Below are 22,651 nucleotides of genomic sequence, written 5' to 3'. Positions count from 1 at the left end.
CACTCATATAGTGGACCTTGATCATCCAATGTACTACCATAAGAAAATGACTGATAGTGGAAACTATGAGGGGAGGGGAAGGGGAATGGGACTAACGGTAGTAAACATCTGTCTGGGGATGGGGAGACACCTGCTATCAACAAAGGGGCCTAAATGAAGCATATTTGTATACCTAACCCTTAACTGTACCCCACAACATCATAATAAAAAACATTGATTAAAAAGAAAAAAGAGGAACCTGGAGCTCGGGAGAGATCAAGTGATATGCACAAGGTCCCAGCATTGGGAGGTAGCATGACTGGAATTCCAATCCTGCCACAGTTTCCCATCTCACTCAGAAACCAAGAACAGCCCTGCACAACCTCTCCACTTCATGACCTCCTGCTCTAGCCCTGCCTCACTGGGCTGCAGCCACACTGGTCTCCCTACTATCTCTTCCACATGCCAGCCCTTCTACATGCTAGTCTTTCCTCCTGGTACCTGCTGTTCCCACTGTTTGGACCACCCTCCCACCAGACATCTGCATGGTCAGTTCCCCTGCCTTCTTCAGTCTTGACTCAATGCCAATTTCTCCGTGAGAGCTTCCCAATTACTCTCAGACATGTACTCACATACACAAAATCCTCACCCACTACTTACTTCCCCCCGATACACTTTTCTCCAAAGTATACATCATCATTGAACATACCACATCTTTCATGTATCTTGTTTATTATCTGTCTTCTCCTCTTGAATGGAAACTTTATGAAGGGAGGAATTTTTATCTGTTTTGTTCATTGCTGTGTCTGTAGCTCTCACAACAATACCCGTTAATTACATAGAAAGTGCTCGTGAATATTTGTTGATTCAATAAATTAAAAAATGTATCCAAATAGCCAAGCTCCAAAGAGTCTGATTTTTACCAGTATTGTTTTCTGTTTCCTCCCAGGAAACCCCTTGGGGTCACACTCTTCCCTCTGGGCTATGGCACCTCTGAGCCAACTGAGTGGCCACCTGAACTATACCTGCTGGGCGGAGAATTCCACAGGTGTCAGCTGGGCTCGCCCACATGCCTACTATGCCCTCTCCTACTGTGCACTCATCCTGGCTATCATCTTCGGCAACGGCCTGGTGTGCGTGGCTGTGCTGAGGGAGCGAGCCCTGCAGACCACCACCAACTACTTGGTGGTGAGCTTGGCCGTGGCAGACTTGTTGGTGGCCACCTTGGTGATGCCTTGGGTGGTGTACCTGGAGGTGAGTGGGCTCAAGCACATACTCTCCATATGACCACGCTTGTCTTTGTCTGCACCGAGCTCCTGGTCTTTGGGGCTCAAAATACTCCCCAAGTGGTCCAGGTACTGAGGCAGAAAGGAGAGCTCCTAGTCATTCTTTCTTTCCTGAAATTGTCCACATCAGAACCAGGGAGCTGGGAATGATTCTGGTTTTCAGTCTACAATATCCAGATGAGTGGACTTGAGTGATGAAACACTTCCTGAAAAGGCATCAAGTTTACTCTCTGTGCCAGTCATGTCTCAATGACAAGATGGGTTGGATGAAGCAGTCCAGAAGGTGTCTCCATCAGTGCTCAATGTGTGAATATGTGTGTGAGTGTGAGAAGGATGCAAGGCCAGGGGGAGAAAATAATTACAGGAAAAAAATCTTTTTTTAGTGAATGAGAAGGAAAGATAGGAAGAATGATCTGCAAATAGATCAGTCTTCTTTTGATGATTTTGTTGCCCTCCATCTTGGCTCTTTCCTCCTGGGTACCAGCTCTCCATAGACTCAGCTACAGAAGGAACAGACGAAACCTTCAAATGTGTATTTTCCATCCCTCCTTTAATAGTACAGAGCCTTTGGCAGTCAGATAATGCAGCAGACCCCAGAGAATTCTTTGGGGGGGGAGAAACATTTCTTAAATTTGAAAGTATTGTTATTTAAAAGTGCAAAACAGAGTCAGGGGGAGATCAACACAAAATATCCATTTGCTAACAAGGAAATCAAGGTGTTACATCTGTTCAAGCAACAGATACTCTTACCAGGAAATTTTTTCAAAAAACAACCTTAGTATCTTGTTAATATTTCTCCTCTGAACTCTGTGTCATTCTAAAGAGGTATCCAATGAAGAATCAAAATGATGCTATGATTAAGAGAAATTAAGATTCATCAAATTAATATCTCAGTTAATATTAATAGTGAAGGTAACAGTTAATTAAGTATGACATATCACAGAAGAGCAAAAACCTTGAACATAGACTGCCTATGCTTGTACCTGCATTAAAAAAATGACTGGGAATTAAAATTAGACTTATGACCTCAAAGGGGAGACATAAAGAAAGAAAACAGAGAAAGAGAAGAAAAGAAGAAAAAGAACTAGGCTGATTGAGAGCGATCTTAAGGCTAAGGAAATACTTGGGGGAGGGGGTGGGGGTTATGTATTTATCTCTCCCAGTTAGAATAATCATAATAGTGAAGGGTCTTGTAATTATTTTGACTTTTCTGTCAATCCAATTAGACTGAGTTATCCTTGAAGTCAGAGGCTAAACCTTTGTTCTTCATTTCCTGCCGTCTAAACATATTCCCTAGCACATAACATGTGTTAAATAAATATTTGATACATGAATGAGAAAATGAATCTAACTCTCTAATATATGCATTATATGAGCAATTCCTACTTATACCATCTGCATCTATATTGTTATAGGCAGACTTTTGGGAGGAGCAGGGAGTGAACTATTTATTATTTTACATCCAATAATAATGAGACTGAATAAAAGTTAGAAATGTGTGATATTTCTGTTCAAGAGTGAAGCACTTTGGGTGCTACAAGTCAGTAGGGATTGGTCAGTGATTCAGAGTACCCCCCCCTAAAATGTCTTTGTCCATACTACACATTACAAGAATTCTTAAGTCCTCCAGAAGGATGAATGTCAGAAAGACAGTAGACCTTTGCTCTAATGAGCATTAGAGCAGGCAGTAGACCTTTGCTCTAATGAGCATTTTGATTCCCTCCAAACTAAACCCAAGCTTTTGGTATCTATAACAAAGCCACTTGGGGTACTCATTGGTTATCCATTTGTGATTACTTCCAGGACTCTGGATTGGACCATATCAGAAAACCTCTGTATACACTGGTTTAGAAGATGTATATTGTGAATTTTCCACACTAGAAATCTATGACATCTCCTCTCAGCCACACCAGACGGTATAGATGATGTCCCTAGTCTACTGCTGAGCTTAGAAGAACAGCTGAGACTACAAAGAGTCACAGGAAACCTTGCCAAAGGCCTTCACAAAACAGACTACCTATGGGTTTTCTTCCACGAGAAGAGTTCTGGTGCAGTTCTTAGTCTTCCCCATAAAAGTGACAGTGTCCTCTGTTCAAAAGGTTATTGGATGTTGGTGTTCAGTGATCAAGAGCACAGCCTTTTTTAAAAAAGTCTATATTCTCATAAAGAAAATTTGGGAGAGCAGAGTATGGGAATGGGCTTTTGGGTCTTTTTTTGTTCTTACCAACATGCTTCAAGGCCTATGCAACTTCATATCTCTGTGTCACTTTCCCCAATTGTCCGTCGAGGGTCTGTTTCAATGAAAGATAGAATATGACTTAAGTAGTCATCATTAACAGATGACCTGTTAACATAGTAGAAATTTCTAGTTCAGAGGACCAGGTCTTTATCCTACTCCAGTCTACTTTTCTTAGTCTTAAATGTTTTCCTGTCTTTCCTTAAAGGAAAATGAGGGACCTTAATGAGAGAAAAGAGCACTTTGATACCTTAAAATGTGGGCTATGAATATATAAATCCACGTGTCTCAGGAAGAGCAAAGTGTTACTCTCACTAATTTGTGCTAACAATGGTGCACTTCGAGTAGTTGCTCTAGTAATCACTTGATTATACCCAAGAACTTCCTTTGAAAAAGAAAAGTGTATAGTGTTGATCACAGAGACCGCTGTAGGTTCAAGGATCCCCAGTAAGATAGGACACACATGAGAAGAACACCATTTGGGGGGCCAATTTTTCACCAAATTTATAGCCTCATGTGCTTTGACTTGAATATATCCATCATCTTTGAAGGAAATTTGGCTTATTTTGCCAGACACCAATATGTATGAGTTAGAAATGTCTGGGCTATGAATATTGGATTCCTTAGTTGTGGCTTAACCAAATTTTATGTTTTTTCACATGACTAGGATTCTGGAGGAAGTGGATTGTTGGTGTTGGTTCAACTGCTCCATGGTGTCATCATGGACCAGACTTTTCCATTCTTTCTCTTCACCATCCTTGGCAAGCTTGCCTACATCTTCATGCTGCCATAGATGACTGCCATAGCCCCCCAGAATCATGGCATTATTCAAAAATAGGATGGTGGAGACAATGGAGACACACACACACACACACACACACACAGAGAGAGAGAGAGAGAGAGAGAGAGAGAGAAGAGAAAAAGACTGACTTTTCCCTGAAGTAGCTTTGAAGCATCTTTCTAAGGGAATTCACCTTCACCTAAGTTTAACTGACCAGAACTTAATCATGAGGCCACCTTTAGCTGCAAAGGAAGCTAGAAAATGAAAAGGTGTGCTTTATTTTTTTTAAAAAAAGACGTTGGGGTGGGGAATTGCTATGAGGTAGGCAATAAAATGTCACATATTGCCTCCATAAGAATTCACTGGAATGAATGTCATTTTACCATAGGTCATGCTATGAGAAAGACTCAGCAGGAGTCAGAAGACATGGAATTAAGTAAATAAAATGGAGGTGACAACACTTTCCATCTTGGAATTGTTAGGCACAATTGTCATCAACTGAGAGAGTGCTTTGATAACTAAAATTGTAATCTATAAATATCTTAGTTATGACAGTTTAAATTCTAAGTAAAAAAAAAGAAAAGAAACAACTCCTATTGGCTTAAATAATCAATGATGCATTGGCTTTCATACAAGGAACTTTAAAATTTTCTTGGTAGGGGAGTTGCAGGCACAGTTCAATCAAGGCACTAGCTCCATTTCTCTTCAATTATCTCAGTTCTGTCTTCTTTCATACATTGACTTTATCAGCAGGCAAAAAGCTGAGCTATAGGCCTCATAGGTCCACACCACATCCTTCACAGCAAGAAGGAAAATTTGTGTATTGGAATTTCTAGTAGAAGTATCAAAATGTGATATGATTAGACTGGCTTATGGCACATGATTTTCTCTGAACTAATCATGAGATAGAAGAATTGATTTAGCATAGATTATGCATTTCTTCCATTGATACTCCCCATCGATACTTCTCATCGATTCCTGGTGGAATTTACTGGAATGAAGGAAGAGGACCATAAGTATAGATTATAGTTAACTCTCATTAATATCATTCTCATCATTAAAACACATAGGAAGAAGCTTGTACTTGGGCAGTACATTGGGGGAACTCACCAGAACTTGTTACTGACCTACTTTAGTATTCTTTGTCTTTAGGCCTGGCAGAGAAACTCAGGACAAAACCCATGCAGGTGACCTCACAGAAGGTTATATTTCATAGGGCTCTTGGTTTGGTTGTCTGTTTAATTCAGTTTGCAGCATTTTCTCAAAAACTTTTTTCTGTGCCATGCCAAAGAGTTCTATCTCAGATTCCCTCTCAAGATTTTAATTTCCTGCTTTAAAGGCTGCACTCTGTTAGGAGCTTCCTCTCCAAGCACAAACATCTCATTTTGTTCCACTTGGTTAAGCATCTTTTGTGATGTTTAATGCACTTATAGCAGGACAGACGGCAGTGTAAGCAGCCAAGGGACCATTTGGAATACTAAACCCAGAGTACTTGGGTCCCAGTAAGGACAGGAGAAAAGACTTGAGGATTATGAAATGCAGACAAGCAAGATTGAACAGTTTGGACTCAGGCAGGGACATGCACCACGGAAAAGATGATCAAAGTCAGATGGTGATGAAAAGAAAGAACAGCAATTTGGGGGGAAGGGAGGAATGGAAATATCCTGATAATAGCAATTAAAGACCTCTCCACTGGAAAACAAAAGCAGAAAATTTTTACCAAACTCTGGATTTTGACAAAAGTCATAGACTGTTAAAGGTGGAAGGGCTTAGAAATCATTTTTGCCATCATTTTATCTACCTATCTATTTATCTATCTATCTATCTGTCTGTCTCAGAGATGACATGTCACTATTGTCCAGGCTGATCTCAAACTCCTGGGCTCAAGCAATCTACCTGCCTCAGCCTCCCAAAATCCTAGGTGTGAGTCACTATGACTGGTCCATCATTTTAAAAGTGTGATCCAACTGCAAAAAATTCCTGGTCATTTTATAATGACATCGTTTCTCTGGAAATAGGCCTTGGAGTCTCATTTTAAGTGAGCTTCTCTGTAATTCTTTTTTTTTTTTTAATTGGAGCCTCACTCTGTTGCCCAGGCTGGAGTACAGTGACAGGCTCACAGCCACTGCAGCCTCAACCTGCTGGGTTCAGGCTATCCTTCCGCCTCAGCCTTCCAAGTAGCTAGAACTACAGGCGTACTTCACCACACCTGGCTAATTTTTTTTTTTAATTGTAGAAATAAGGTCTTGCCAAATTGCCCAGGCTGGTGGTCTTGAACACCTGGACTCAGGCAGTCCTCTTGCCTCCACCTCTTAAAGTGCTGGATTACAGGTGTGAGCTACCACACCCGGCTCCTCTGTAATTCTTTTTTTTTTTTTTGAGATGGAGTCTCACTCTGTTGCCCAGGCTGGAGTGCAGTGGTACACTCATGGCCACCCCAGCATCGACCTGCTGGACACTGGCAATCCTTCCACCCTCAGCCTTCCAAATGGCCAGAACTACAGGTGCGCGCAACCACACCCGGCTAATTTTTTATTTATTGTAGAGACAAAGCCTCGCCAAGTTGCCCAGGCTGGTCCTGAACCCACGAACTCAACAATCCACTTGCCTCGGCCTCCCAAAATGTGGGGATTACAGGCTGAGTCACCAAGCCCGACCTCCTCTGTAATTCTTATACACCTATACTTTGAGCAGTTATGAGCTAAACCATCATTGGGGGTGGGAGGTGTTAGGCTTCATCGGGAATGTATTAGTCTGTGTTAGGCAGCTATAACAGAATACCTGAGAGTGGGTAATTTACAAAGAACAGATTTATTTCTCATCATTCAGGAGTCTGGGAAATCCAAGATCAAGGATCTCGTATCTGGTGAGGGTCTTCATGCTTGTCATCCCATGGTAGAAGGTAGAAGACAAAAAGAGAGGCATAAGGGGGCTAAACTTGTCCTTTTATAAGGAACCCACTCTTATAATAATGGTATTAATCTATTCATGAAGACAGAGCCCTGAAGGCCTGATTACTTCTTATTAGGCCTCACCTCCCAACACTGTTGCATTAGGAATTAAGTGTCCAATTTATGTTTTTTGGAGAGAAGGAGATACTGCTTGTTAAGAATACAGACTATTGGGTCTACCTCAAATCTACCAGAATTCCCAAGGTGGCCCCTGGAAGTCTATAGTAATTATAATAAGTCCCCAGCTCCACTCCCATCCCACATGACTGTGACATCTGCTACAACATTTGGGAACCACTGATCTGCAAGACCCCCATTTCACAGATGAGGAAATTGAGATTCTGAGAAATGAAAAATTCTTATTTCTTATCCTATGTTTCCCATCCCTTCCCCAAAAAAGACTTCAAATGTGGCAAACAAAATTAGACTGACGATTGGAGAAGTAATTCTATCTTTATCCTTTGGATATGTCCCCAAAACAACTAAAAATCCATCCCTTTAGAGCAGGGGTTCTTAATCTGGGGAGTTCATCAATTTGGATGTGAATAAAATCACTCCTTTATTTTCAGTAAGCTGAAATTTAGCACTTCCTTTCATTATGAGTGTAGACATCAACCCACAGCAGAAATCTTTAGTGTCACCAGAAGAAATCACAGATATTTATATTTTCAAATCACATTATGGTTGTTACAGCCATCTTGAAACATCACTGACACTTATCATTACTCTGAAATTATAGGAATTTTAGATCTGCCACTAGATCTTATTATTTAATGAATTGTGAAAGAAGCATATGTATTTAAAATACTTTAGTAACTATTTCAATGAAGTTGGTACCCCTTATGAGCCACTGTATTTATTTCGCGCATTTAAAAGCATTCTTCTGAGAAGGGGACCATGAGGCCAAAGAAATTCGTGACATAAAGAATACTTCAGGAGCCCTGCTTTAGGGACGACCATTTCTGAAGACAGTATCAGCCTCACTCGCCCCCCAGGTTAGTGATTCCCAAACCCAGGCAAAAAGAGTCATTTGAGGGATTTATTATCCTGAGTGAGGCCTGAGAATCATTTTGCTTAATAAGAACCTCAGGTGATTTGGGAAATGCTGCCTTATAACCAGTAATTTTGGGAAATGCTACCCTAGGATGTGCCTGTTGAAAATCAATAGACAACTTCCCTATCAGAAGACAGTTTCTGGGTACTCTCACCTTCTGTATCACCAAAGGGAGTTAGTTAAATTCATTAGCAAATGAGAGTAACACCACCTGGTTGCTGTATAATTTTGAAGTGAGTTCTATACATTGGAATGTAGGAGAAAGAATCATGTCTCTAAAGGACCTTAAATCAATCAGATTTTTAACTTGTATGTGCTTTAATTCCAAAAATCACTTCGTCATTCAGAATCTCCCAACATTTTGTATCTATCTCACCATCAGCACTTATCACATTGCATCTTAGTTCTTTTCCATTTACCTATCTTAGGGCCTTCAATTCATGCATGCCCATTCATACATTACTCCCTCTAACAGGCACACACTATATTCTAAGGCCCTGGGGACAAAAACAGGCTTAATTCGGTTCAACACATCCCCCAAAGTAAACCATCAGGCACATAATGGGCACTCAGTAAACCGCGGATACTGTAGGTAATGGGTGAACAAATGCCAACTCTTCTACCTCCTTTCCTATTAGAATGGAGACAAGTCGGGCTCAGTGGCTCAGCCTGTAATCCGGCGCCTTTGGGAGGCTGAGGTGAGTGGATTGCCTGAGCCCGTGGGTTCGAGACCCGCCTGAGCAGGCGAGACCTCATCTCTACAATAAATCAAAAAATCAGCCAGGCTTGGTAGCGCGTGCCTGTAATTCCGGCTACTCGTAAAGCTGAGGCGGAAGGATCACCGGAGCCCAGCAGGTCGAGGCTGCGGTGGCCGGGAGCGGCCACTGCACTCCAGTCTGGGTGACAGAGACTCCAACTCAAAAAAAAAAAAAAAAAATGGAGTCAAATGGTATCCTTCTCAGAAGTGGCCAACATTCTGACCTTTGAGAGTCAGCAAGAGTCATGATTAGTGTGAAGAGGTTGAAATTCTAGCTCCTTTTACAAGCTATGCATCCCTAGGCAAATTACTCAACATCTCCAGGTCTCTATTTCTTTATCTATAAATTCGAAATTATGTTTACCTCATTGGGTTGCTACGAGTTGATGTGTGAGTGTTACTAGCATGTTCCTGGCACTCACTTTGATGCTGTTTATCGATCCTTACTGTTAGTTTCTCAGTGTCTCAGCATGGAAGACTCCAGTAAAAAAAAAAAAAAATCCCATTACAAGTTCCACCAATTAGAGACTCATTTTAATGAGTAAGCTCCAGGGAATACTAAGTGATGGCACCTTAGTGGGAATTATTTTAATCAGCTAATCAGATTGTTTTCTTCTTGACTCTTAGCTGAGATCAAGGAGAGAATGGGAATTTTGAAGGCAGAATCTGGAGACAGGAACCGAGGACAGCCAGAATGGGTGGTACTCCAGTGGGGGCCTGGAAGCAGGAAGGCAACTCAAGGACTTTGGCCTTTGGGGACTAAGCAAGGAGGTGAGGGGGATTAAAGAAACCTGTCAGGTGTGTTCTTTTCACCTAGCCCCAAAGTCACCATTGTCTCTTGCACTGATTTTTGTAACCCTGGGACAAAGGCAATCAGGAGGTGTCTCATTCCCTAGAAAGGACTTGATGTATAGTCTGTCATACACAAATCCCCGAGGAGCACCTGGTTTCCTCTCCTTTTTCTTGTGTCTACCCACTTTCATCTCTTTTCCAACAACCAGCCCCCGTGCTTGACACTTCGCTTTAGCAGGGTGTGTGACAACCTACATTCCAGTGCCCAGTCTGCCTATACAAGCTCTGTGACCTTTTGATGAGGTGCCTATTGTCTTCAAGCTTTTAGGTTCTTTCTCTGCTATGAAGCTAATAGTCCTCTGTCATAGGATTATAATCTGCAATAGAGCTCATGTATGAAAAGTGCTTTGCAGGACACGAGGCACTTAGTAAGCATTCTATAAATGTTAGCTATTATCATGACAGTTTATGACCAAAACCATTCATTATTTCAAAATATATTTTCATGCCTGGGCCCTGCTCTGGGAGCTGGGTTGCCACAGCAAACAAGTAAACACTCCTGCTTCTGGTGGTGTCAGTTAAGGAACAGTTATTTAATCTCCTATCAAGTATGTAATTTGTTCTCAAATGACTCTAAGAGCACAGACAGTAGAACCAAATTCAGATTTCAAAATCCGAAATTTCAAAGATAGAAATTTCTGTAATAGGTCACATGGATTGGTAGATGCATGTAGAGTAAATTCTCAATAAATGTTAGTTTGTATTAACAATATTAGGATCTCATGATGACCTCTAGTTATTTTAAGTATGAATGTCTTGCTTCTCCAGTTGTCTTGCAAGTTGTTCAAGGATAGGCCCTGTAGTACATTTTGTAAAACCTCTCAACACACAACATACTCTCCCTCTACAAACCAAGTACTAGGAACCTCACAAATGCTTACTCTATAAGTGCATGAGTGAATGAATGAACACCCAGCAGCACTGACATATGCTGTTGTCCTAACTATCCTCTTTTACCTACACTGGCCCAAACACACATATACATACATTTACCCACAATTAGGCAAAAAGTGGTTTTTCCCCATTTAATACATAAATTGCTAACAGACATAATGTGGAAATAGAAGTTAGTAAACAAAAGTCAACTTTTGCAAGAAGCTTTTACAGCATGCAACTGTCCTACATAATGAGCAAAACCATCTTTTATTCTCCTGGCTTTCTTAAATCACTGTGCTATTATGACTCTTTAGGTCAGAATTCTTACATCTCCCTTTTAAAATTTTTTTCATTCTCAGAACTCCTATAAATTCATATTAGATCTTTACTTATGTAGAGCTAAATGGCCCAACTAAAAGAGAAAAAGTAAGTCTACAACCAAATGAACAAAAATGATGACTTCAGCTGGGCTCAGTGGCTCAGCCTGCAATCCCAGCACTTTGGGAAGCCGAGGCAAGTGGATTGCCTGAGCCTGCAGGTTTGAGACCAGCCTGGACAATTTGGTGAGACCTCAGCTCTACAATTCTAAATAAAAAATTAGCTGGGCACGGTAGTGCACACCTACTGTTCCGGCTACTTGGAAGGTTGTGGTGGAAGGCTTGCCGGAGTCCAGTAGGTTGATGCTGGGGTAGCTGTGAGTGAGCCACTGCACTCCAGCCTGGGTGACAGAGTAAGACTCCAACTCAAAAAAAAAGATGACTTCATCACAAGTTTTAACTTTTCATTGCTGCTTTTAAACAAACAAACAAACAAAAACTCATTGGTCGGGGTTTCTCAAAATAGAGTCTGGAGATGACCAAATGTAGGATAAAATGGGATGCAGAAAAAGAAATAAATCCAAGAGGAAGAAGTTATTAGGGAAGGGGAAGGATAGATACCCTATTAGAACCTTACCTTATTGGAATAAAGCAGTAATGAACACTAAAGTGACATGGTCATATAAGAAGATTCTTGCAGGAGAAAGCCCCAGCAGAGGAACAGCACTATCATTATGTACAAGCATTTGGTCAAAATCTGTGTTTTTCTCAAAAAGCTTCTTCAAAGTCCAATGTACCGATTTGTCACTCTTCCTGCCTCTAAAATAGCCATTGGGCCTGCTCAGGAGGGAATATCAGGAACACTCAGCTACAGCCAGGGGCACAAAGTGTCACAATTTCTCCTTGAAAACTGGTATCTAAGAATGGCAGCCCCCCAGGCAGGAAGCTGGCAAGTACACAAAAGCCTTGAGGGCCTATGAGTGGCCCTTTTGTGGACATTTTGAAAGTGACAATCTCTCTGACATATCTTCCCAGTTCAATCAGGTTATGTAAAAGTTTAAAAAATAAAACAGAAATGTGCTGAAATATGAATTAAATAGCCAAATTCCTGACTTCTTATAGGTGTTACTCAGAGGAGATTATGGAGCTTGAAACACATGTGTAGATGCACGTGGGCGAAACCACCCTCAATAATTCTGTGAGCTCCTTCCCCCACCTCTTGGGGATTAGAACATGGGAAAGGGTACTGAAGGCAGTCACACTGCCACAGACTTATTTTATATAGGTTCCCATATACGTAGTTTCAGCACATTTCCAAGCTTTAAAACCTGACACCAGATAGATTTGTACTTTGGAGATAGGTTTTATGAAAAACGGGTTCTTAGCTTATTTCCTGAGAACATGGTGAGCTCTCTACTGGGTGGGGAGCTTCAGGGAGGCCATTTTTGCATAATGCATGCATTGGCCAGTCACCCAAGTTCTTTTACCTACAGCTGCACACCTATGAACATGTCACTTAGCCACACGGAGCATTAGTTGCCTCCCAAGTTTGAACTTGATCAGTGATTCTTAAGCCTTGGTATATCTGAGGGTGTTCATTTAAAAATGGAGATTTGTGAGCTACAGAGTCAGAGACTGACTTAATGGGTCGAGGAAGGATTCAGAAATCTACATCTTTACAGAGCTCACCACTGTGGACCACACTTTGAGAAACACAGGTCTATTTGATTTGGAAGATCCCTTCTGCATGAACATGCTAGCATTCTGTGAATTTGTCCTTTTTTAAGCAACCAATCTTAAACAGCCTGGACTCCCGGATGTCTGCATGCCCTTCAGGAGCAATGGTACCAACCACAGGCACAGGGAGCAGGCGTGTCCACGTCTATGCTGGGCAACATAGGAAAGGCAATAGAGGTGATTGGGTTGTCATTTCTTCACTGGGGGAAACACTAACATCCTTGTCTCTGATGCCCAGGTGACAGGCGGAGTCTGGAATTTCAGCCGTGTTTGCTGTGATGTTTTTGTCACCCTGGATGTCATGATGTGTACAGCCAGCATCCTGAACCTCTGTGCCATCAGCATAGACAGGTAGGACTATACAATTCCCTTCCAGGCATAGGGAACAGATGGCCTAAAAGATAAGGGGTGAAGGGAGAGATAGGCTTTGTGTTTGAGGACACTGGTGTCACTTCCAAGTAGGACTTGACACTGGGGACATTTTCTTTCCTCTTTTTTTCTTTTAAACTATAGTTTGCAGATGAGAAGAAACCCCAGTGACAAAAGAGAAATAATCATCCTATAAACTTTCCAGGCCTTTCTTCTCATATAGTCCCTGAAGGGGATTCCGGTTTTGCTTTTCCACTGTTCTTTGGGACTTTTGTGATTCCTAATAGGAAGGGAAAAGTGGGGTTCGGGGAAGACAAAGGTGAGCTGACTTGGGTTAATGGAAAATTCTGCTGTTTGTGGCTTTTTGTGGAAGAAAGGGATGGAAGGAAAGTGGTAGAGAGAGAGGCAAGTCTGGTGTATTTTTGAGGAGGCAGAGAGGAGAGAGGTGGGGGAGAAAGACAGTTTTAGAAAGCACAGCTGTGATCTATTTATTTCCCTCATAGATTTTAAGAGAAGCAGGTAAAGAATGATATGGGTTTTTTTTAATTGCCTTTTGGTTGCTGGAATGGATTTGTGTGATTTTGACTCCACTCTGTGTGTTCTGCCTGAGTAACATCACCTCCCATCCCTAAGAATGCCTGAATTCGCTACCCTTGCTTGGGTCCCCTGTTCCTCACTTTCCCTCTCCTTTTGTCTTCCTCTTTTCTTTTCCCTTTTTTCTGCCTGAGCTTTGGATTTGCCATGGTTCCCATAGGACACCAGCAGGTCCACTGAGATCCCTGGGGAAAGAAGGTCACTTTTAAGCCTATGACCTCTAGTGCCTCCAACCTTTCCTTGTCTGAGTTCTCCCTCTCCCTGTTTTCCTCCACCTCTTCTCTTTCTCCCAGTAATATCATCCATCCACTCCATGTTCCTACAGGTGATCCCAAATAAGACCCACTATGTATTGAGAATTTATCACGCTGTACTAAGCTGTGACACACATTGACTCATTTCATTTCATTTCATTTCAACAACTCTTAGGAACTATTATCTTCATTTCCAGCTTCTTAAGGTAATTAAGGAATTTGCCAAAGTCACACAACTCGTACGGGGCTGTGCCAGGATCTGAATTTTGTCATTTTGCTCCAAGTTAATAATCTTAAACTCTGTGCTAACCTCCCCCAAATCTCCAGCTATAACCCACCTTCCCCTCTGAGTTCCAGATCACATCGCTTCCTGGATATCCCATTGGTTCTTATAATGTAAAAATGTTAAAAACCAGACTTCATTAAAGCAGCAAACCATCCTGACTCAATGATCTCTTACTGACATCTTTCTTCTGTAATCTTGGGTTTTGCTTGACTCCTCTCTCTTTCTAATCCAACAAGTCAATGTTTATGAGTGCTAAATCGCAATTTTTTGAGATTTGCCCCTACTTTTTCTTCCTTGCTGCCCCCTACTTACTTTAAGCTCCTGTGATCTCTTGCCTAAAAGTCTGCCACTGCTTTCTAGCAGCTTCTTCCTACTACCATCCGAACTATCCCCACAGAAGTAAAGTACTACTCAAAACTCTTCAGTGTCTTCTTGTTCTGTGGAAGGAAAGCTAGAATCACCCCTGACTGCCTGGCATTAAGTGTTTTCTTTTCTTTTTTTTTCTGAGTTGGAGTCTCACTCTGTCGCCCAGACTGGAGTGCAGTGGCCACTCCCGGCCACCGCAGCCTCGGCCTGCTGTGTTCTGGCGATCCTTCCACCTCAGCCTTCCAAGTAGCTGGAACTACAGGTGCGCACTACTACGCCCAGCTAATTTTTTATTTATTGTAGAGATGAGGTCTCGCCAAGTTGCCCGGGCGGGTCTCGAACCCGCGGGCTCAGGTGTTTTCTACAATATGGCCTCAACTCCCCTTATCAATCTCATCTCTTCCTGGGTTGCCCTATATCCTTGTCATGCTCCAAGGTCTATCACAATGACCCCTTTTCCATAAAGCCTTTCCAATATCTCTACAATTGTATTCAGTCACACTTAAACCCTCACAATGACTTCTCTATAACTATGTTGTAGCATCTCCAGCCTGTCTTTTCTAGAAAACCTAGAGCAGGTCTGCTTTACATGACCCAGTGTTGTGCTCTCTGTAGCAACCAGCATCACACTTCTTTTTATGTACCAAAATTGGAATTTCAAATAATAACCAAAGAACAAACATGAAAACACTTCCCTATGGTGATACTGCAAACCAACCAGCCAACTGGATGTTTTTTTATTTATATCACTTTGTTGGCTATCCAACTGAGAGGAAAATGAAAGAACATGTTCATAATGCTAGATATAATACCACTAAAGAATATGTTTAAAAATAGAGGGGCCAGGCGTGGTAGTATAAGCCTGTAGTCCTAGCTACTCAGGAGGCTATGGTGGGAGGCCACTTGAGCCCAGGAGGCCAGCTTGGACAGCACAATGAGACCTTGCCTCTGAAAAAATATAACAGAGGATATGGTGGCATAATTCTGTAAATATATCCAAAACCCCCCCACACTGAATTGTACACTTCAAATGGATGAATTATGTGGTGTGCAAATTATATTAATATTTCAATAAAGCTGTTTTTTTTGAAAAAGTGAACTGATAGGAATTTTACAATATTTTTAGCTCTAACATCTAAATCTTTTGTGTAATTTCTGGACATTTAGTACATGTTTCCAGGATTCATTTACAGAGTAGTGGATGGCAGCTCGTTTGCTTTATCATCACCTCCATCAGCCCAATCTCTTATACTAGACCTAACTCCATATCACCTGTGACTCCCTGCTATGCCTATTATAGAGCCTTGGACAGAGACTACTAAAATCAAGTCAGGGATCCCTGCCTGAGGGTAGCCTATGCTCATACCACAAATAGCACTTTCAGAAAGGACAGGAGAGAATGGAGAAGGCTAGCCTTGGGAGAAGGGAGAAGAGCTGTATACAGAGTCCCCTCTCAGTCTTCTTAGCTCTAGACCTTCCTTTCTACCCTCTTGAGGTTATGCCTGTACACTCATTCACACACAGGGGGCTGTTGTCACAGCCTGACCAGTTCTTATGCCCATTGTACAGAAAAGAGTCAATGTACTGATACAGCAGTGTTGCAATAGAAAAAGAGTCTAATAATTGCAAAGCAGCTGAGAGAGGAGGACAGGAGATATTTCTCAAATCTGCTTCCACAAGAATTTGAAGATGGGGTTTTTTAAGGAATAATTTGGCAGACGAGGGCTAGGGAATAGGTACTGCTGAATGGTTGGGGCAAAAGTCATGGGGCTGTCGAAACTATCCTCATGAGCAGAGTCAGTTTCTGGGTTGGGGCGTCACAGGGCAGATTTGAGTTAGCTCTTTGGAATGGATCACAGGTCTGGGTGGGGTCAGGGGTCTGCCAGAATGCACAGTCTAAAAAATATCTCAAAAACCGGTCTTAAGCTTATGTTATCTATAGGAGCAATTGGGAGAGTTAAAAATCTTGTCAACGGCCTGGCTTGGTGGCTCAGCCTCTAATCCCAGCACTTTGGGAGGCCAAGGTAAGTGGATTGCTGGAGCCTGTGGGTTTGAGACCAGCCCAGGCAACTTGGTGAAACCTTATCTCTAAAATAAATCAAAAATTAGCTGGGCATGGTAGCACATACCTGTAGTTCCCGCTACTTGGAAGGCTGAGGTGGAAGGATCACAGGAGCCCAGCAAGATGATGCTGGGGTGGCCATGAGCGTGCCACTGCATGGAGTGAGACTCCAACTCAAAAAAAAAAAAAAATTCTTGTGAATAGTGGTTATTTAACTTCGGAAGATAAGTGGGAGAGTCATCAAAGCTGCTCACACCTTTCAGCCTTCAAACTTCTAGATGTCATCAAGAAGGTCTGTGTGACCTAAGGGCTCGTTGTTCTTGAAGAAAAAATAAGCTCATCAACCTTTCAGGTAGCTCCAAGGGGTCAGGATATAACAGAATTCAGGCCCCATCACAATTGTAACCTTGTGGCCTCTTATTAATTTTACAAAGGTGGTTTCATTGTGGGTGAGAGTGAACAGGTTGTTCCATAAAGGGTGTGGGAACCAAATTCAGCCAGCAATTTTCCTTGGCAAGACTTGGCCAGAAGAGGATGGCTTTTTGTAATTTGCCAGTCAGAAGAAGGTGCCTTTCTCTAATTTACACGACAGCAACATTTTGCTAGCAGCAGCCATGCCTAACACACACTTCTAGTTTTACCATGTTAAACATAACCATCAAGAATAATCTTGAACTGGCATCTGTCCCGTATAGGAAAACGCCCATGAATGCACAGCACTCACCCACCAGCTACACCTTAGATCCCAACGGAGAAGGAAGCTCCCCTCTTGGCTTGTATTTCCATATGGACCAATCAATCCTCACCAAACTTCCAGATGGAGCCCCCTCCTATTCTAGAAGGGAAAATAGGCCTTGGAAAAGCTGTCCCCATTATTCTTCACAGCAGTTTGCAGAACAGCATTAAATTCTGTTCGTGTGATGACAAATAGTTGGTCAAGTCATTAAAAATGCAGTCATTCACCCACACCTTTGGTCTTCACACAATGCCAGTCACCCATCTGACAAACTTAACCAAATGGATTCAGTACTTTTTGGTCATGAAGCCCGGGTCTGTAATAACAGGGTGGAGAGAGATACGAAAGAAAAGAAAATGATAAAAGGGGTTTTGAAAGCAAGTAATACTATTGTCATTAGATTCTTAGGCCTAGCTCTGGATGCTCGGATTAACGCTGCCTTTTCTTTTCTTCAAAAGCAGAGTGGGAAGTCCTCTAAGTACAAGCCCCCACCCCCTTGGCTCCTTGCCTCCCCAGGGGGCCAGCCCTCCCACCGCATCCTGGGTCAGAACTAACTCAGGGAGAGGGCTGAGAATGTGTCAGAAGAGGAGGACATGACCGAGTGGTGAGAATTACAGTCCTCCGAGAGGAGCCCAGGAATAATGCAGCCAAATTCATTCACCAGGGAGTTCTTTAAGTGGCTCTCAAATGGCACCCATCACACAGGCAAGCCTCCGCGTCTTTGCAGCGAGCACAATAGGTACCAGATGAGTCACAGGCACCTTGGATTTTTAGTTTGCATCTAAATAAGCACTTTATATTTGCAAAGGGCTTTCCAGTCATTTGCAAAAAGCTTTCTCCTTCAACAACTCCACGAGGGGAGTCCACAGAACTAAAGATTTATTGAGCCCCCTGTCTGACCAAATAAAAGGTGGTGAAAAGCAGCCCTCACAGAGCTCTGGGGCTCATTAAACCCAGGCGGGGAGTTAGAGTCAGGCTCACCCACCCAGGCTGGCTACTTTCCTCCCCCACTCCCAGCTTCCTGAGGAGGCACCTCCATCGGTTCTCTCTCTCACACACACATCTCCTACCCTGGGAGAGGGCTTGGGGTAGAGATCAAATTTTGCAAGGTACTGAGACCTTTCATAGAGGGATGAGCCACACAGACCCTTTTCATAGAACTGAGAGTCAGAAGGGACATAATCATTAACTCATTTGAGCAGAAATGCTAGATACAGGACCTGCCAGCCTCTTAGTGGGACTGGAGACTGAGTTTCCTTACTCCGTGCCCCCCCCCCAAGTATTTTATGACAGTGAGAGGTCCCTTCATTGGCAGAAGTGGGAATGGGGCCTCTGTCTATTCTAGCAGCCCAGGTGCAATTTCCTTAAACTAAATGAGGCATATGTCCCATGTCTTCAAGGCCCTGGCTACTTCTGTGCCAACCCTAACTTGCGTTAATCTAGAAATCATAATAAAAATGGCTACCATTTATTTAGCATGCATTCTGTGCCAGGCACTAAGAGTTCTTTATTCATCATCTCTAACCCTCAGGACAACCCAGCAAGGTGGGTGTAACTTGCTTAGGGGTTAGAAGTGATTGTCTAGAAATGACATCCTTGGAAACCGGTTTTGTTTCTTGTTCATGATTATAGGGTGTGTTTCTGAGAAAGCACAACAAAGCTAAGTAGTGTTAAAATGGCTGCTACTCTGACTAAAGTCACTCCATTTTGGCTTTTCCCCCTTTCAATTCCCACTTTACAAAGATACTGAGGCTAGAACATGTCGAGGAGCTTGCCAGGATCACAGGGCTAGGAGGTGCAAAAGTCAGCCTTCAGCCATTCTCCTCCTCCTACAGCACATGCACTCCCCACTCAGCCACAAGGAGCTGTGAGCCTGGCTCTGGAGTCACACTGCCCGACTCCAAATCCAGTCTCCACAGCGAAATACCGATGTGACCTTGGCCAAGTCAATTAACCTCTCAGGGCCTCCATTCCCTTATCTGTTTAGCGGAGATAATAGCAACGGCCTCACAGGGTTGTTAGGAGGATTAAATAAATTTATAAAACACTTCAAACAATGCCTGACACATAGAAAAATGCTATGTATTTTTTTTTCTTTTTTTGCTGAATAACAACACGTTTAATGTTCCCTGATAATCAGGAGCAGGGGGAAGGCAGCCATAAACTCACTAACAGGAACAATCAATGATCCCTAGGGATAGCACAATAATAACGACGACAATAACAAGAATACCATCTTTTGACTGTTTAATATGCACTAGGCATTGTTACTTTTAAAAACTGTACAGAGATAATCTCATAATATTCATAACAGCCCTATCGGTCAGGAATGAGTATCCCCGTTGTACAGATGAGGAAACTGAGTCACAGAAAAGTCAAACCACGGGCCCATGGCCACACAGTTAAGTGGCAGAGGTGGGATTCAGACTCCGGTCCGTGGGTTTGTAAAGCCCACGGACTTGGCCACACCCTGCACACTGCCAGTGGGGGGTCAGGGAGTCATCCACAGCAGAGAGGGCCCAGAGAGTTGGGAGCTCAGACACAAGGGGAGGGGGCCTGGCGCCGGGGCGATGGGGGCGGCAGGCGAGTGTGTGGCTGACGGGGCTGGGCCTGGAGAGCGCTGCGGCCGCTGCCCTGAGCCAAGCCCAGCCCGGCCCTCCGGGTGTTTTGGCGCGGCCCTCGCCTGCGGTCGGTCTTGTGCAATCGCTCCGAGAGGAAACCAGAGGCTAGGCGGTCTGCCTGGGTGGGAAATCAGAGTCCTAGCCCAGCTTCGGCAACCAGGCGGGAGGGAGGAGACCGGGCTTTCCCTCTCCGCCTCCCCACCGGGCCTGGAGAGCCCCCAGGTGAGCAGTGAACTTCTCACCCCGGCTGAGCGGGCGGAGTTCTTGCTGCCTTGTAGTGCCCTCCTATGGCCAAATCCGGAACAGCCTCGGCGTCTCAGCCACCTAGGGCAAGCTGGGCGTCTCACTGACTCTAACAGTTTAATCATGATTTTAAGAGTAAGAGAAAAAAAAAAAAAAAGAATGTACCAATGGTAAATCGTAGTTTGGTCTCTCACTTCTTACCCAAGTCAACAAAAATATTTGTCACGGAAATTTTTCCTAACACAGACTTTCTCAACGTGTCTAATCACAAGATGCACGTCCTTGTTAAAAATACACGCCTGGGTTCTACATCAGAACTACTTGATCAAAATCTCCAACAACATGACCTGGAAATCTGCATTCCGCAGGACCCCAATGCAATGAACAGAATCAAGCTAATTGAGGAAACTCAGTTCTTCATCCACAGCGCTCTGCAGGCACAAACCATTCCTTGCCATGTTAGCTTTTCTGAGGAAGCCCTTGTCTCCTACAAGGCCTCAGAGACTTGTGATGTCCTTGAGAGGAAGTGGAGCACTCAGGAGAAACACCAGCCTCGGAGGTGGGAGACCTGGCTCTGCCACTATCCACTGCAGGACCTTGACATCATTAGTAACCTTCCGGTGTCTCTGATTCCTCCTTTATAGAGTGGAGCCAAGGTTCCATTCCATTCACTCGCAGGCTCACTAAATTAACAGAGCCTTGGCCAGGTGCCATGGATCATGCCTATAATCCCAGCACTTTGGGAGGCCTAGGTGGAAGGATCACTTGAGTTCAAGAGTTCAAGACTAGCCTGAGCGACATAGCAAGACCCTATCTCTAAAAAAAAAAATTTTTTTGAATATGAATTCATGAAGTCTCCAAGGAGTTGCCAAATTGTAATGGCTAGCAAGAGCTGATGGGTGAAATTTTAGAAATTTTTTTGAGGTAGTTATTAAAGCTTTGGTGGTAACTTAAAATGGGCAACTGTAGGAGCATTTACACCACAGAAATTGGCAGATGTTACCAATTAGGGTTTTTTCACCTGGAGAGCCAGTTGTTAGCTGTTTACCAGCACATCACTGAGGACACAGGAGGATCAGGCCTTTTTACATCCATTTACAGGCCATTATGTAAATGGCAGACCTTGAGAAAATGGGTCACAGCTTTCCTTCCCCTGCCCTCAGCTAGCTGTTTGGTCATGGCCACAGCAGAACTCAAGGCTCAGCCTCTCCTCCAAGGCTTCAGGGTCATCACTAACAGTAAGGCCCTTGTAGACCTATTTGACTTGAAGTCACAGCAGAATCTGAAGTCCTGAGGAGAGTGAGAGGCTCAAAGGAACACCAGGTGCTACTTGCCCTGCTCCTGTATAAGCCAAGGTGGGCATCAGAGGAAGTATTTTACCGCAGATGCATCAGAAGAGCGGAACTAGGTTGTTGTAGCCTGCCTTAGGTTGGTGGCAGGATCTGAATTAGACCTGAGTAAATAAGGACCTCTTGTTCTCCCTCTTTAGAAGGAAGCCATCTTTGTCGTGTTGTCAAGGGCAAGTCCCACAGAGTCTACTTTCATCTCAGAATTCACAGCTGACTTTAAACCACTCTCTTGGAAGTACAAATGTGAACATTTTACATCCAGATGTGTAAGGGCCAGATTCAGGCAGCGCTGGGCCATAGCAGCTGGGCACACATGGGAGCATTGCCCCATGCCCTCTAGCCCAGCAAATGTCCTTCCTTTCCTCCGTCTCAAACCTTGAGGTACACAAGAAGGGTTAAGGAGGCTCCAGGTGCCCTGTACACTTAGAAGAAAAAAAAAATTGAACTGTAGGTATACCCAGCTGTATGTATACCTTGGATCCTTTGAGCCTGGCTAGTATTAGAACAGTCCACTTATGGGGAAGGAGGCTTTCATGACCCATGAGGCAATCGGTCATTAGCTTCTTACTACTTGCTCTGTACAAGAACCTGTGGGGTATAAGATTATTTGAGCCATCAAGTGACCTAGACCAAATGGGACTCTCTCTCTCCAGCCTCCAGTAATGAGGCAGGACAACAGCATGCAGGAGGGCAATGCGACTGATGTGTGCAGAAGTGTTTTGAGCTCAGAGTTAAAGCAGAAAAGGTTGCTGGGAGTTGATCTGGGATTAAGGAAGGGTAGGACTGAGTTACCATGGAAGGAGAAGGAATAATGGATTGAACAAAGTCACAAGTCTCTGACTATTGAAGAGTACCCATCACCAAGCCAGTTTAGCTGGAGTTATGAGTAAGTATCAGGGACAGATGGGAATTCAGATGGGCAAGGTAAGTTGAGGTCATGTTGGG

General features: G+C 43.3%; 1 protein-coding gene across 1 annotated transcript in view; it reads left to right on the top strand.

Moving 5' to 3' along the window:
* Positions 1-22,651, top strand: part of DRD3 (dopamine receptor D3) — a 50,011-nt gene that overhangs the window by 7,353 nt on the left and 20,007 nt on the right. The window contains exons 2-3 of the mRNA XM_008065859.1: positions 929-1,233; positions 13,065-13,177. Of these exons, the coding sequence (XP_008064050.1) occupies positions 964-1,233; positions 13,065-13,177 (383 nt within the window). The 5' untranslated portion in view covers positions 929-963. The remainder of the gene's footprint in view (positions 1-928; positions 1,234-13,064; positions 13,178-22,651) is intronic.

This window comes from Carlito syrichta, unplaced genomic scaffold, assembly GCF_000164805.1.
Source record: "Carlito syrichta isolate Samal-C Ts95f unplaced genomic scaffold, Tarsius_syrichta-2.0.1 Scaffold308815, whole genome shotgun sequence".
In the NCBI taxonomy this organism is placed as follows: Eukaryota; Metazoa; Chordata; class Mammalia; order Primates; family Tarsiidae; genus Carlito; species Carlito syrichta.
Note: the sequence above shows the minus strand (reverse complement) of the source record. Positions and strands in the feature narration are given on the sequence as shown.